The 18,027-nt window shown below is 32.9% G+C and overlaps 1 protein-coding gene across 1 annotated transcript; it reads left to right on the forward strand.

The window, feature by feature from the left end:
- The first annotated feature begins 5,510 nt into the window (after positions 1-5,510).
- On the forward strand, positions 5,511-15,551 carry LOC123669273 (sodium/potassium-transporting ATPase subunit beta-2-like). The gene is made up of 5 exons (XM_045602885.1): positions 5,511-5,685; positions 11,387-11,641; positions 12,373-12,665; positions 13,753-13,921; positions 15,249-15,551. The coding sequence occupies exons 1-5, from the start codon at positions 5,526-5,528 to the stop codon at positions 15,350-15,352; spliced, it is 981 nt and encodes a 326-aa protein (XP_045458841.1). The 5' UTR covers positions 5,511-5,525; the 3' UTR covers positions 15,353-15,551.
- The last annotated feature ends 2,476 nt before the right edge of the window (positions 15,552-18,027 follow it).

The raw sequence follows: 18,027 nt of genomic DNA on the forward strand, positions 1-18,027 counted from the left end.
TTAGAAGTCGAACCTCCTGTATATACAATGGTGTACATGGATAATGTATCAAAGATTAGCGTACACCAACGGACACCAAATATGCTTAATTTGCTAAAGTTACGCTGTGGATACATTCATACATCTTAAACAAATATCGAATATTCTGAATACTGAGAGCTTGTATATGTCGCACAGATATTACTAGGTGTCTTGAATCATAATTACTGAACAATAAAATTCTTAGATTCACCTAGAAAGCGTCAGAACCCTATCGCTATCTATATATAAGCTATAGAGCTTAACTTAAATACTAACTTATTTATTAAGTAAAGTACACTTCAATACTCACTTCATTTCTGTCAATCACAACTAATTCTCTGTTTTCTTCTAAATCACATTTCTGAGACATTTTAGTGTTACATTAATTCAATGACAATGATTATTAAAAAATATATATTTTAAGCCCAGCAAACAGACACTCAATTTAATGAAATTTAAAGTGAACGAGTACTCAACATGACGTATTATTCGAATTTAATATTTACCAGCACTTTTATAAAGCGTTATCAAATAATGTTTTATTTGTGACATTTTATTTCTTATCTAAATGTGTATTGAAAATTATACGAGTATATCTGCAGGAAAGGAATATACTATCACAATACAGTTCATGGCATACATTACTTTAAATCATTTAGAAAAAATATATTTGAGACAAGCTTAAACTAAATTAATAGATTGAATGCATTAGGGAATGTCTACCTCAAAGCTGCTTAAGAAAGAAATCTTAATAAATCCGCTCTATTATGACATTACATCCAATTTAAGTTGGACTTCAACAAATGCACTTGTAGTAACCGAATCAATCATCATACAAAGCGGGGCTAGTAATGATTGACGGCCTTTGAAAGGGTAATGATGATGATGTGCTTCTTACCGATTTTTCGAAAAAAAAAATCTATGTGTGTTATGAATCGGTTGTAGCTTCAAATATACTACAAACAATTCATCATCATCATCGTATGAATTTAGATATTCCAAAGATAGCGTGAAATCTTCATGGTTTAGGGAAAAGGGAATTGTTTTACTCTAAAGTTAACGCGTGTGGGCCACGGGCAGTGAATAATGAATAATAAATCAAAACTACGGAATCGATTTTATTCATTTTTTCAGTGAATGACTTAGGCCTATATATATTTTATACCCGTGCGAAGCCGGAGCGGGCCCGCTATTTTATCTCAATAATTTGTATTTGTACAAATTTTTTTTCCAGCCTGGTTGTCTGTCCTTGTAGGTCTCCCCACCATGCCTCGGAGAGCACGTTAAGTCGTCGGTCCCGGTTGCTATCATGTACACCTGATAGCGACCGTTACTAGTACCGTCATAGTAGGGAATATATCCGCCAACCCGCATTCTAGCAGCGTGGTGTATTAAGCTCTGATCCTTCTCCTACATGGGGAAAGAGGCCTATGCCCAGTAGTGGGATATTACAGGCTGAAGCGTAAGTAAAATTCAAAAATATCATTATTCAAACAGGTTTCAAAATCACATCTGATCCGTCATTTTAGAAATTACAATTTCAATTATTTTTAAAAGTGAAGCTACCACCGGTCGGAATGCAGATGATCCAGAGAATAACTGTTTAAAAAGAAAATAAAGTATATTTTTGTTTTTATGCAAATTTTGGTAATATCTTGCATGAAGTACTAGGCATCACTAAAAGTTTTGGTGAGAAAAAGTCATCCAATGTCAGTAGGCAATAGGTATCACTAGGTATGTATACCTATAACTTTGAGATTCGTTTAAAAGATTGACATACACTACTATGACTTCATATATCTCTATGCTTACGTTTTACCTCTAATAGCACTCATTCAATCCAACATATAAATTGAATATAATTGCAACGTCCAGGGGGGGCGATTCTATTCTTACGTTCCTGTGACGTATTACAACAACTGTAACTACTTTGAATTATACTAACGTTATGTTTTAATAGAATATCAAAATTATCAGAGACAAGCGTTTAGTTGTGGGAATATCAAACTGTCCAAAAACGTTCCATTTATTTGATTCATTTATTGGCTTCAAATATTGCCATATTACTACAAGTTATTTCGTCAATATCACATAGAATGGATAACAAAAAAAGGTTACGCATACGCATTCGGCGTGTAACATACCACTGCATACAAATCAAATATCAATCCCGAGCGGGAATCTAAACCGCCAACCGTCGGTGTTTTAGGCGGCTACTAGGACAACTACACCAGAGCATTGTTGCAAAAATAGATTAATGTAATTGTCTTGTGATGTTTACGCGAATTTCACTCATCATTACAGCCTATACAGTCCACTGCTGGACATAGGCCTCCACAAGTTTACGCCAAAAATAACGTGAACTCATGTGTTTTGCCCATAGTCACCACGCTGGGCAGGCGGGTTGGTGACCGGAATTTTTTTTTCACTCATTTTAATGAAACAACTTTTTCGAGTTTTATCGCGGCTTATTAAGTTTTATACAGCAAATATGGTCACGAGAGGACTCGCGATAAAATCCGAAGAAGTAGTACAGTACAGAAGTAGTAATAGTACAGTGCCGTGTGATGTCGGCCGAGTAGAATAGCACCACCCCCTATCTTCCCGTGGGGGTCGTAAAAGGCGACCGAGGGATAAACCTGGCTCAAAATCATCAGGGTCCTGGAGAAGGAAAACATTTAAAACCCGGAATGGGGTCTCCGTCAAGCATTCGTGGCATAGCTCTAAAATGCGAAAGACACCTGCAGCTGAACTGGCTCCACACGTATCGACTCGTCGCTCCTGTGGGCCTAGCCAGTGAGGTCGAGAGGGTGGCGCAGAGCTTAGGCAACTCTGCGTTTTCCTGAATAGTGTCCTAAGCGACACAGTATCTGTCTGATACTTTGTAAATCGTCTTCTTCTTCTTCTGGTTAAGATGGCTTTCAATGTCTAAATCGTCTGCAATAGACGGACTAAGGCCAATGATGAATGATGCACAGTTGGCAGTTACATTGAAGTTTTTTTTAACATTGAGAAGCACCAATTATCGAACAATTTTTTTTTATACCACTAGGTCGGCAAACAAGCGTACGGCTCATCTGATGGTAAGAGATTACCGTAACTTATAGACGCCTGCAACACCGGAAGCATCGCAAGCGCGTTGCCGACCCAATCCCCAATCCCGCCAGGAGCTCTGGTCACCTTACTCACCAACAGGAACACAATACTGCTTGAAAACAGTATTATTTAGCAGATAAGAATCATCCGAACGGTACATCCAATAAAAAGTTACGAGTGTTACACACACAAAGAAATACCGTCGATTATAGATCCCCTTCTTATTTTTTAAGAAAAAGTGGTTAAGAGTTCGTTCTTATAACAAAAGGATGCACTTAAACCTTACAAATTATTTCTTAGGGCATATCATCACTGATTCTGATAACGAATTAAGTGCGAGGTGACAAATGATATAAATTACATTTGCGGGGGAGAGAATTAGACGGTGTTATACTGTATAACGCCACCACGGTTGGTGCTTTTATTTTTAATTTAGTAAAACAATAAACTTTAATAAATAAGCCTTGCGTTCGTCAATCGCTATTCGTTAGATATTTTTTAGCAGTCTTACTTCTTGTTTTTATTAAAGAACTAGCTGTGCCCGCGACTTCGTCCGCGTGGAATTTTACAAAAAAGTTATTGTTCAGTTTGAGGAGTTGTAAAATTAATTAATTTGTAAAATAAAATTAGCCTAAGTTACTCCTTACTACATCAGCTATCTGCCAGTGAAAGTCCTGTCAAAATGGGTCCAGCCGTTTCAGAGATTAGTTGGAACAAACAGACAGACAGAAAAATAAAATAAAAAATGTTATTTATATATATGTACTATGTACACATCCATGTGCACTTAGTAATAAGCGGTTATTTTAATATTACAAACAGACACTCCAATTTTATTTATTTGTATAGATATATAGATTATGGCATTCAATTTGACATTTCGATTAAATACCTTTATCACGTAAAAGTATAGCTATAAACATTCTATCATCATTACAGCCTATACAGTCCACTGCTGGACATAAGCCACCACAAGTTTACGCCAAAAATAATGTGAACTCATGTGTTTTGCCCATATTCACCACGCTGGGTAGGCGGGTTGGTGACCGCAGGGCTGGCTTTGTCGCACCGAAGACGCTGCTGCCCGTCTTCGGCCTGCAGAACATTCTATCACTACATGTAATATTTAATTCTAAAATACATTTACAGTAAATTCCAGGGTATATAGTAATGGTAAGTAAAGAAGTCCAAGCATAGGTGTCCATGTATAGGAGTCGTAATTCTCTTTTATTGGGTATCTTCTATTAAGGTTTTAGGACTGTAATAAATAAGGAATGAGAATACCATACAATAAATTTATTTCATACTAAAATAAGAACTTAAACTTACACCAACTATTCTTTTTAACCGACTTTAAAACAGGAGGAGGGGTTACTCAATTAGACCGAATATATATATATTATGTATGTTCGGGGATATCGTCGTTTATGAACCAATTTTGATATTTCTTCTTTGTTGGAAGGGAAATATCTATGGTGTGGTACCATGATAAGGAAACTAAGATCTGATGATGGAGTCCCAGAGAAATCGAGGGAAACTCGAAAATCTGCCTAACTTTTAACTGGGTGTACAGATTTTGATAATTTTTAATTTAATCAAAAGCTGATGTTTATCATGTGGTCACATTTAAATGTCGTCGAGATCTGATTACAACTTTGGGAGTAATCTTTGATAATGCGTATTTATTTGACTAATTTTTCGTCTACCTACGATGTATTACTTGTCGATATAATTGAAGTCGGTTTTTTCGTTTGCTTGCAAACACAATTATATATTACCATTATGAAAAAAAATAACAATAAAACAAGACAGGGGAAAAAATCGTCCATTCCAGAAAAGTGTAACTCTATACGAAACGTTAGTATTAAAAAGATTAAGTTAAAGAAGAAATTAACTTATGTAACAGATGACTCACTATGGTTGAACACCGTCCATTATCCCGTCGGAGCGCGCAGTCGGTCCGCACTGCACTCGCGCGCAGCTCATCGTGCCGTCTCAAACCTGGTGAGTATGATTTATTATGTCTCTGATATGTGACATTTTTAGTGACTCTTATATTGAGAATTAAATTTTAATTGATTTATGTGCAAAAGTTTAAAGTTAAATGTGTTACAAAAGCATAGAAGTCAAGAACGGCTGGACCAATTAGCCTTTTTTTAAGATTTATAATATTCTGTATTGGTTTCTAGTATTCTGTTGTGGTATAGATGGTTCTCACAGAAAGAAATGCTTAAAAACATATTATTAAAAATCGCTACAATTAACAATATATTCTGTCAAGTCAGTCAGTAAAATTAAGAAAATAATGTTTTTTTTTCTCTTTTTTATTCTTGTACAAAAAATAAATAATATATTATCATTAATTTAAATATATTACGATACAGGAGAAGTACAAGAACTCGACAAAAATGACGGTAAAGAAGCGACCGTCGGACTTGACGAGTCTGGAGCGATTTAACTTGTACTACCGGGAGAAGGAACCGCCCATGACCACTGGACAGAAGTTCCGGAGGTTCATATGGAACCCGAAGACGAGGCAGTTCTGCGGCAGGACCGGGTCGAGCTGGTGTACGTACAATATATTATACTACATTTATCCTACGTTTTTGTCCGCGTAAATCCTGATCTTGTAGAAATTCGATAGCATGAAGCAAGATACACATCTGCTGAGCTAGCCCTCGAATTTATCCTTGTGGAAAATAGCGTTTTTATGATGCTATACAGATAATACTAGTCAGAGCGTTTGTATATGACTTTTTATACCCAGATCCTAACAAAGTTTTTCTCATACTAGGAGCCGATAAGTATTAGGCTTTTAGTTACTTATATGATTTCTATCAAAATTCAGTCATTATTATCGTCTTCATCTATCTCACCAAATTCTATTGTAGGTGATTCAGTAGCTTTAGAACCATCTATTCTTAAAAACTATTAGTTTGAAGGTGCTAATTAGTAAACATCTGCATCAACACGAAATACTGTAAATACCTCCTAAACCTCTTACCGAGAATTACATGTGCCTAGGCGACACTACGTTACTTTGGCTTGTACATTTCCCTACCACTTTTACTGTGCCGTGTCCTACACACAAAGATTTTCTGGAGGAGATCGAACTTCTAGTTTTCTTTATTTGTAATCTGTTCTTGTTTTTATTTTTTATATTGTACAATAAAGAGTATTATAATTACATAGTTAAATAATATATTAGTACTGGTCATTCCATAGCTAGTTTGTGTTTTTACCGGTTTTAACCAGTTTTGCCCTCATTGGCTTTTATCACTTTGGTAGACTTAAGCTGTTCTGTTCATATACACCACAGAATGATGTTTTATAGCATAAGTTACATTAATAAAATACGTTTTTAACGATCAGTTTCGATACTTTACCTATCTCTGAATTTGCTTACTAGAGATATAGTAGGAGATTTCAACCAGAGATGGACTTCACCCATCTGTTTAATGGATGAAAATTGATTTTATATTTATTTTAGTATATCAGAAAAAGAATCACGAAAGGTTTGACTGAAAAACCCTGGCAATGCTATACTAAATTTAAAAATTAAAAAAAAAATCAAAATTGTAAAAATGCATCTACGAGTTTATAGAATAAATTGCATACCTACCTACAGTATGAAGCCTGTAGAAAATGGAAACTTTGGGCGATCTTTTATTTTCCTGCTGGGTTGCTAGGTAAAAGGTATATTAATATATATATCTCTAGTTACTTTCACCGGCATGCTTAATAAATAAATCTAAATTCAAAATGAATGCTGTTTCATTGCGAATACGACGACATAGGGTTGCCTGCTAAGTCTGGTTTGAATGACGGTTGCCGAATATAATATAGCCTATCCAGAAATTTTCCAGCCAACCCCTTCAAGATTCATCTTTAACATATTGAAGAAGATAATTATTTCATTTTTATCCATTAAGCATTTGAGATTCATAGAATTTTGATGTAAATTTCATACAAAACCATAAACGCAATAAAAATATTCATTGAAAGCGGCTGTAAGACGGAGAAATAGATATACAATGCCAAATAATAATTTTATATAATTCGATAAAAAAAAATGTTTTGACAATAGTATAATACTCATTAGCGATAAGGCCGCCTTTTGTACTCTCTCCTGTTTTTTTTTTATGTTACTCATTCTTGGTGTACGATAAAGAGTTTTTACTATTAATATTATTATGTATAGCAACAGAAAACACAAGAATTAATGACGTTAAAAAAAAACAAAAAAGATAAAACTTTTCCACGTTTGAAAATTTAGAGGATGGCGAACTACGTACCACATTTTTTTTTTTCTGAGAATACATCGATTCTTTTAAACTTTTTTCTAACAATAGTGAACACAAAAGAAAAAATGATCCACCTTAATCCAGTCGTTCGAAAGTTATTGTTTTAACTGCGTACATATCCATGATTTATTATTTTTAATTTATGTAGATACTAGCGACCTCTGTCCATCCATATTTTTTGCATAATACTAATATACTAAAACATTCTCCGAAACACGTTACATTTTATGGTATAAATATTATTCCGATCAGTTCAGTAGTTATAACCGAACAAAAAACCGGGTCTCCATTTATTAGTATAGATATTAAATAACCTGTATTAATAATCGTAAATTTGTTATCATTTATACAAAAATATTACAATTGACAGCTCAGTAATACATGTTCTTTTCAAAGGACCAGATAAATCCAGTAACTAAAGCTGGTTTTTTGCGGTTAAATCCACATTAAGCATAGCAATTATTTCGTAACGTAATGAATGTCCTTTCAGAAATATATTTTAAATAAAACACGATCATTTTATTCCACTAATTTTTCGTAAAATAAATTTTTGAATTAACGTCACTGACCTATTTTTGTAGATAGCATTCACCAACATCAAATTCTCATTAGCGTCAATTCTTAGAACTCAAATTAAAATTGTGCTCTACAAGCAAGTAAAGTTACATTTTATTTTGCTGTGACTGAAATTTGTATTAAATCGAAATAAGTTCTGTACGAACGATTGAGTTTTCACGGCCATTTTTTTTTATATTTGGTATTGCCAGGAAACGACATAAGATAATTGTGTTTGCTCGCAAGCGAAAAAAAACCGACTTCAATTACATCGACGAGTAATACAACGTAGATCGACGAAAAAATAGTCAAGTAACTACGCGTTATCAAAGATTACTCAAAAAGTAGTTATCAGATCTCAATAAAATTTATATATATACTACATGACAAACATCAGCTTTCGATTAAATTAAAAATTATTAAAATCGGTACACCCAGTAAAAAGTTATTGCGGATTTTCAAGAGTTTCCTTCGATTTCTCTGGTATCCCATCATCAGATCCTGGTTTCCTTATCATGGTACTAAACTAGGGATATCATCTTTCCAACAAAAAAAAGAATTATCAAAATCGGTACATCCAGTAGAAAGTTATGCGGTATAATACAACGTAGGTCGACAAAAAAAGCGTCAAGTAAAAACGCATTATTAGACATAACTCGAAAAGTACTTGTTAGATCTCAAATAAATTTAAATGGGACCAAGTGACACACACCACCTTTCGATTAAAAAAAATTGTCGAAATCGGTCCACACGGTCAAAAGTTCTGATGTAACATACATAAAAAATTTTTTAAAAAAAATACAGTCGAATTGAGAACCTCCTCCTTTTTTGGAAGTCGGTTAATAAATAGAAAAAAATTGATACGTTTTGCAAAATAAAAAAAAAAGCCATACGAAGTTTTCCAACGCAGCTAGTTTTGTTAATATTATATTAATACTATCATACGCTTTTTAAAGATAAAAATTAGGTTTTCTATATTAAAAGCAACAAAAAAGATAATTACTTGAATGAACTGTAAAATTTATGGTCCTACTTGATGTTCAAATATGCATATTCAAACTAGATAAAATGAAAAAAGTTACACGCTAAATAATACGTAATATTTTACTTTTGATTTTATTTTTCGGAAAATAAATGAAACAATAATACAAACAAAAAATTAGAATAAAATAACATATGAACCAATCAAATTGACAAAAGGATAAAATGGTGTCAAAAATTCACAATTTATTACCAAACTAGCTGCCTGGGTTCTGCCAAAAGTTAATAGATTTTTATTTATACAGATTTATTAATTTTTTTTTTTTTTTTTTTTGTATTAAAACCTCCCGTGGACCTTAAGGAACATATAAAAAAATAAATTAGCCGAATTGGTCGAGCCATTCTCGAGTTCTGCCCTTAACAACGTTCATTTTTATTTATACAGATAAAAATGCATTATTAACAGATTATTAAAAAAATGGAATACGAAATCAAATAAGAATAACGCAAGACAAACTGACATACTCATCTTTATGATAACTTCTTAATTTTACATTTAAAACTTTAAGAAATCTGAAATTTAAAAAACATTACACTTAATTTCGATTTTTAAGTTTTAATTTACTTAAAAATCTATTATAATTACCACCTATCACCACATAAAAATTAATCGACTAACTCCCATAATGATAATATTAAAAACATTTAAAAAACCATGCCTCTGAAATCAATGCTCATTAAAAATTCAAATAAAACGTCCGAAGCATCAAAATGAGCAAAAAGATCAGAAAACGAGAATCATCTGGTATCGTTAGTTGTACTCGGTCGTAGTGTGAGGCACCATTCCGGTTGGAACCCACGGCAGCCGGCAGGAGATGCGGCAGGATGTAGCAATGAGCTCATTGCTTCAATTCAACGGTCGCCGGAGCTTCCGGCGGCGTCTTGGTCACCTTGGACGGACGACACGTTTTATTGCCTAATTTGACTCTAAACTGTTCTACCTTTATATTATTTGGATTAGGAAAAGGGCTTGAATTCTTATTAATATTTTAGTGGTGCTGTAATTCATGCAAGGTATGACTTGAAAAAGGTAATTTTCAAGTTTGTTGCCGATTTTTTCGCAGCAGAATTTGCATTCCTTATATCTTATCGTATTGTATCTTTATGTAATATTAATTCAAATGAATATTATTAATGAGTAATGTTTTTATAATTTGTAAAATATCTATTCAGAAGTACTAAAGCCTATTTTAACAAAGGCATTTTTAATTATTTTTTAGTCAATGTTTTGCCACATCTGTTTCTCACGTTTTTCCCGTAAACACGTTCTAAGTTTACACTATTTACAATCCCAAACGTTACTACTATTGTACGTTAAATTTGGCAAACGAAGCCTAACCCATCAAAAACTTAAATAAGCTTAATATGTTTCAATCTTTCTAAAGTGAACAAAAATGTGTAGCTTTGAATGACGTACATCACAACAAACTACTTTAATTTCTGTTTTCCTGCTATAATATTATCGATAAGACCTTGATAACTGTTCGTCTACTTTGAAATTAAAGGTATTTAAAGTATCTAATTAAATCTCATTATCTAATAAAATAAACACTTACTTATAGAAAAACTAATTTTTTTAATAACGAAAAGTACAGTCGATTTGGAAACCTCCTCTTTTTTAAGACGGTTAATAAAACAACAATTAATGTCAATGTCATAGTAGCGCCATACTATCTGCCTAGCATGGGATTAACTCACAACGACAACTGGTAAAACTTAAAAAACGTTCTCGTCTCGTGTAACATATAAACGTTAAGACAGATAATCTAAAATATATATTTGTTCAAAATTTGATCCAAAGTTTGAAACATTTGGAGTCCAATTTTTGCCGATAACTATCTATTTAAATAATTGTGTTTGCTCGTAAACAAAAAAAAACCAACTTCAATTACATTGACAAGCAATACAGCGTAATTATACGAAAAAAATTAACAAACGCACTAGTCGTCACTATAATTTTCGAGACTTTCCCTTGATTTCTCTAGGAATCCATCATCAGATCCTGGTTTTCTTATCACGGTACTTAGGATATCTCCTTTCCAACAAAACATACATACAATATATATACTGTCGAATTGATTAACCTCCTCCTTTTTTTAAGTCGGTTAAATATATATGTATTCAAGTAAAGTAAAGTACAGAAGTACTGCCATTAGAGAAAAGTTTGTAAATAATATCTATTATTGGATATTTTTGGCATAAAATTTTTTACTTTATAGTTGAATTAAGCTATGATCACTTAGCTTTGACACGCATTATTTAAAGAAGGTAAATCTTTACATGACCACGTTATAAGAGCAGCACGATGAAGAGCATTGGCAGTAAATTTACATAGGTATAAATTAAATCCTGAATATTCTCATTCACAGCTAAAATCGCCCTATTCTACTTCATCTTCTACGCCGCGCTGGCTATACTGGTAGCCATATGCATGTGGACATTTCTTCAACTCCTGGACGCGAGGCAGCCAAAATGGCAACTGGAAAATTCCATAATTGGCACCAATCCTGGCCTTGGCTTCCGTCCGATGCCACCAGAGGTCGCCAGCAGTGTGGTTTGGTATAGAGGAAACGACCCCCGTAGTTATCAATATTGGGTTCAAGAACTTTCCAGTTTCCTGCAAAGTAAGTTAACAAGTTTTTAATTAGACGACAATAAAAAAATTGATGCGATTACAAATATCTAATTAATTCACACATAAAATATAATCTAAATACATAAAATGAAAATAATACGATTTCATTAATATTTCATTACAGAATATTGTAAAACAGGATATGATTGCAGCAATCATTATAATAAAAAACAATGTTTTTTTTTTGATTAATCTTTCTGTCAATAAGTACGTTTCTTTGACTGTTTTGTGAAATATATAATAAAAAAAACCTCATCATCATCATCATTACAGCCTATGCAGTCCACTGCTGGACATAGGCCTCCACAAGTTTACGCCAAAAATAACGTGAACTCATGTGTTTTGCCCATAGCCACCACTCTGGGCAGGCGGGTTGGTGACCGCAGCGCTGGCTTTGTCGCACCTATGATGCTGCTGCCCGTCTACGGCCTGTGTATTTCAAAGCCAGCAGTTAAAAAAAACCTATGACTTGTAAAACAAATTTACAGACGAAGTAACAATAAGATAACTAGAAGACAGAAAGCTCATATATTGAAAAACGAGTGTTATTAATTATTCGAGTGTGTCCCAATCTAACGTTTTGGCTTAAAAAAAATATCTGAATATCGTTGAATAAGTAATAAACCCTCGAATCCTCTCATTACACTCTAATTATAACCCATCAAAATTCGATGTTATTTTTGTCCATTTTGATTCAAAGATATTGCTTTCACTTTTCAGAGTACAAACGAGACGCGAATAAATCTGGCGCAGGTCAGAACATTCACAATTGCGATTTCAAACTGCCCCCACCAGCTGGTAAAGTCTGCGATGTCGATGTTAGCCTTTGTAGTCCCTGTGTGGAGGACAATGGGTTCGCATACCATAAATCCACACCATGCATCTTCCTCAAACTGAACAAGATATATGGTTGGAAACCAGAATTCTATAACAGTTCCGATAATCTCCCATCAGCTATGCCTGACGATTTGAAGGAACACATCAAAAATATGACGGCGTATAATAAGAATTATGTAAGTTTTTTTTTTTTCATTTTTTTATAGATTACATATTTTGATTTTTATACCCACTTCCAAAGATACTGTAACAAATTTCGCAAAAAAAAAACCAGTACCCAGTTTCTTAGCTCGTAGTATATTTCTCAAAACAATATTTAATAGTCGGATAAAAAGTAGATCAAATTTAAGAAAATTATATCTCCTTTTTTAATATAAATGACTGTAATCCTTCTTACAAGAGGAAATTTAATTAAACTTCGCTAACAAAAGCAATTACTCCATCAACGTTGCTAAGTATCAAGAAAGCAGTATTTAATAAAAGGTCGACGCAACGAGCCGAGAATTTTTAAAACAAACAACAATAATTAATGAGCGGGATTTCGCAAGGGGTGGTTCCTAAGATTCAGCGATTATTTTTAAGAGAGACTCCCCCGTGTCCCCCTCGTTGCTACTAGGGAGTTTCCATTGAAGTCTCTAAAGAAAAGCCGCCAGTAAACGGCAAACTTTTGATGAATTGACGACGTTAAGGGTCTCCAAAATTATTGAAAGTATTTATACCAATATTTTTAATTGCCTTGGGTCATTGTGCTTGTGACTCTCCCTATAGGGCTACATCTATATACAAATAAATAAAATTGGAGTGTCTGTTTGTAATATTAAAATAATCGCTTTTAACTAAATGCATATGAATGTATACACGGTACATATACCAAAATAACATTTTTTACAATTTTTGTCTGTCTGTCTATCTGTTTGTTCCGGCTAATATCTGAAACGGCTGGATCGATTTTGACGGGACTTCCACTGGCAGATGGCTGATATAGTAAGGAGTAACTTAGGCTAATTTTATTGTAGGAATTTATTTATTTTATAACTCTGCGAACTGCGACGAACGAAGTCGCGGGCACAGTTAGTAGAGAATAAATGTCAGTCCCTGTTTCTATAATAAGCACTTATGGAGTCTGGAATTTATAGGCATTTTCAGTTCAGTGTAGTTCAATATATAACTTTTATAAAATGCATACCTACGAAATATATCCTGCCTCTTCCTTCACATTACGGAGAAATATGTCAACATAATGGTTAATTACAACATTTTCAGCTAAACATGGTGTGGGTTTCGTGTCAAGGAGAGAATCCAGCGGATAGAGAGAATATTGGACCCATCCAATATTTGCCCTACCGAGGATTCCCTGGATATTACTTCCCCTACACCAATCAAGAAGGCTACCTCAGTCCTCTAGTCGCAGTTCATTTGCAGAGACCTAAAAGTAAGTAATTCAATGCTAATAATTGTAAACGATTGTATAAAAAATTTCAAAACTTGATACAATCAATAATTAAAATATTTATTACAAAATCAAAACATTAATATCAGCAATTGAGCGCATTGTGAGTCTCGTCGAAGTTCAACAATTATCAACAATCTAATTTTTTAACTCGAGTCTAGGAAAAAACATTTGGAAAGTCAAAGTGCACGCCTCCACGCACTCCTTTAAAACTGTTGTTTGCAGCATATACTTAGCCGCGCCCTTCAGTAACTTGTTTACGACAATGATTAATCATACAACGATAATAAGTTTAATTAGTTGATTTGATTCTTGCGGATAATATATATTTTTTATTATTTTTAACCAACTTCCGAAAAAGGAGGTTCTCAATTCGATTGTATATTTTTTATATATGTTAACTAAGAAATTTTTTTATTAAACGGAAGTTGGTGCGTTTCATATGATACCATTGAAATTTAATTGCGGTCTAACAAGTACTTTTCGAGTTTTATTTAATGCGTATTTACTTGACTATTTTTTCGTCGACCTATGTTGTATTTTTACTGCATAACTTTTCACTGGGTATACCGATTTTAATGATTCTTGTTTTAATCAAAAGCTGATATTTGTCTTGTATTCTCGTTTCATTTGATCGAAATCTGATTACTACTTTTTGATTAATCTTTAATAATACGTTTTAATAATATATTTTTCGTTTACTTACGTTGTGTTACTTCTATATGTTATAAGTCAGTTTTTTTCGTTTGCGAGTAAACACAATTATTGGTAGAAGCGTAACAATATTTCTTGTGAAAAATTAAAGATTATTTTAGCCTTGATATTCAATAGCTTCTTAGTTAATAGTTTCCTAATATAATAAAAATGCAGTTTATTTCGTCAAGCGGTTCTCGCGTTATATTGCTATCATACTTACAAATAAAATGTTGGCAGCCAACATCACATTTTTTAATCAATTCTTTTTACTTTAGATTGTCATTACACGTAACAGGGTTAAAAAATTAATTTATAGTATGATCTGTATTCTGAATAAAATTGTGTATTTTATAAATATAGAGGTTTAAGAGTAATCACTTCCTGTACTTTTCATTGTGTTAGAGTAAAAGCACAGCAATTAATAATAACAATTTGGCCTGACTTAAGTTAACTATAACTCTGCACGTGACACACTTAGCGTGTCATATATCATAGCTTCAATTTGGCAACTGAAATTGACATTGGACACAACTTGACCTTTTATTACAAGTAAATCTACCAGCTCAAATTTAGCTAGTTTGCAGCATTAATCAATTAATATTTATTTTTCCAGCGGGTATGCTGATCAACATCGAGTGTCGTGCGTGGGCGCACAACATCAAATACGACAGGCACGAAGGAATCGGTTCAGTTCACATTGAAATCATGGTTGAATAACACCATCGCATTAGGCGTATTAACATACGTGTTTAGTCAAAACGTTGTTATTCAGTTCTCATATCTTCCAATGCCAAATGAGTTCCACTTAAGAAATACAACTGAATTTGTAGTATGTTTGTAGTGATCGTTCTTTTATTGTATGAAAAACGATTTAGTGTTTAATTTATTAATAAAATACGATTGAGTTTGTTTATTATCAAGTTATTTTATTTTATTCAAAATTAGTGCATTTTACCATTAGTCTACAACGTTATTTTTATTTCCAGAAGATTTCAGAGATTTCCTAGAATATAAATTCAGGATTATAAAACTGTTTCTGTAAAAATATTTCAGCGATGGGCGTAAAAAGCTTTTTTTTTTCAAAATTTTATGAAACTCGAAAACTCTGCAGATTTGTTGCTTAATTTTTTGCTACCAGTGTTCTCACGCCATTTTTTTTTTCTTCAACGTCGTTAATTTAGAATTTAGATTAACAAACGACATTTTTATTACATGGGTATAAATACGGATAATGGAGTTGGATACATCAACACTTATGTGATATCATTGTGCTGACTTCGTTCAAAAAAATTACTAACGATTGAAGTCTTGTTCCTGTAAACTGAAGTTGAGTGCAGAATCTGTCAATGAAATATACAATACCATAGACAACCATTACATTTTATTACATAAAATGTGTTACAAATTATACTATTTCTCATTATGTAAGATTCACTGACATACATAAAAAGTACAATGTTTTAATACTTACTAAGTTAATAACATACAATCTTGCATACCTCGATATGTTGTTTAAGTATACAAATATGGCAGTCTCAAAATACCTGCTTAGTAATATGTTGCAAGTGCGCAGCACGGGTAATAGAAAATCTAATAAAAAGGACAAGATAATTTTTTGTATTTATTCTGCCTTACATGCAACTCTTAGCTAAGAAATTAGGATCATTTCGACTGTCCCTACGTACAGTATCGAAACTGAAAATTTTCTATTTTTTATTGCATGAAAAAACTACTTTTTATGTATATTTTCAAAGATTAAAGAGGAGAAAATGCTATAAAAAACACATAAAATCACATTTTTCATGAGCTTATACTCAATATCGATACTTAACAAATCATTCAGCGTAAAAAATGTAAAGTGCCTTTTTCAATTTCGATCGATATACGTAGGGACAGTCGATTTTAATATACGCACTCTTTTGCTACTTCAAAATTTCTGGGATAGGCGTTCTCATCTGATATAATCAGTGATATATTTTACTAAGCGTATATGTATTAGTAATGATGGCACACATCAGAGGGAGTGACACGGGCTGTGTCGATACACTAACACTTTATATCAAGAGGTGAGCTACAAGAGTTGAAGCCACAGTGGCTAAATTTAGTTCATTTGTGATTGGAAAGCACATATCAGCACTATTATTTTGTATTTAAACTATAAAATAGGGTCATTGGCGGTAAATATTTATAGATATTATGACATACACATGAAGTATTAAATATTATTTTCTTTTTTATACATCTAGGGCCGTAAACAACCAGATGGCTCTTATTGAAAATGGTTACCGAAGCCTATAAACGCCTTGAAACCAGTAGCATCGCAAGTTCGTTGCCAACCCTTCCAAGAAGCTCTGGCCATATTACGCACCACAGAAATACAACACCACTTGAAAGCAATATTATTTACCTGTGATATTCTAAATATACTCAATATAAACCCATAATTAAGTACTCTACATTAATTAAATTAATAATTAATTTTGTCCTAGATTATCATAATACATAAAAGAAAGATTTAGAGAAAAATACAAATTCTAAAAAATAAATCAGAGGTCATGACAAATTATAAACTATAAAACATCCATGTGTGATCCAACACTCAAAGAATAGAAGCAGTTCGCTTAGTTACGAATATACAGCGGCGTATTTTAAGATACAAATCCCCGGGGCCATTTTAATTTGACGCCCCATAAATTTAGGAAAAGCGGTGAAAGCAGCGTATGTATTAGGAATGTTTTAATAAATAATTTATTATTTTCGGTGAAATTTACTGGCTGATCTTTTTTTAGGCCACACCACTCTTAATTCCAAAAATAAAGTGTAAAAATCGATTTTTCACATCATTACTACGAATGCTGGGCTTGCACTGCCCCTCGCAGAATGCCGCCCCGGACCTAACCTTATTGGCCCTTGGGTAAATACGCCCCTGTATATACATATTCAAATGTGACAATCAATAGCGCTTAGCGCGGTGTTCTTCTATTTCTTATGTAATTATTAATTGTATAAAATAATTGGCTCTTACTTACAAAAAAATATCTACTTATAAGTGCACTTTTTTAATCCTATTTAATATTTGTTGAACAACAAGTTCAACAGAACTTGTACAAGGAATAAATAATCATCAAAATAGTCAGTCAGGATATTGTGTTTTTTGAATAACAAACTCTTAAGATGTGGTCTTGGTAGGAGATCATTAAATATATACATAAAAATATCAAAAATTACCGAAAATACTACAAATTGGAATTTAAACATTTTTATAATATTATTATATTTTTATAATACAATTAGGTTAAGAACGAAACAGACGATTAATACTGATAGCCACAAGAAATTAACCATGTTATTGAAAAAAAAACTTTCATTCGAGTATCCTTCATTGAATCTTG

The sequence above is a fragment of the Melitaea cinxia genome, chromosome 3, assembly GCF_905220565.1.
Source record: "Melitaea cinxia chromosome 3, ilMelCinx1.1, whole genome shotgun sequence".
NCBI lineage: Eukaryota > Metazoa > Arthropoda > Insecta > Lepidoptera > Nymphalidae > Melitaea > Melitaea cinxia.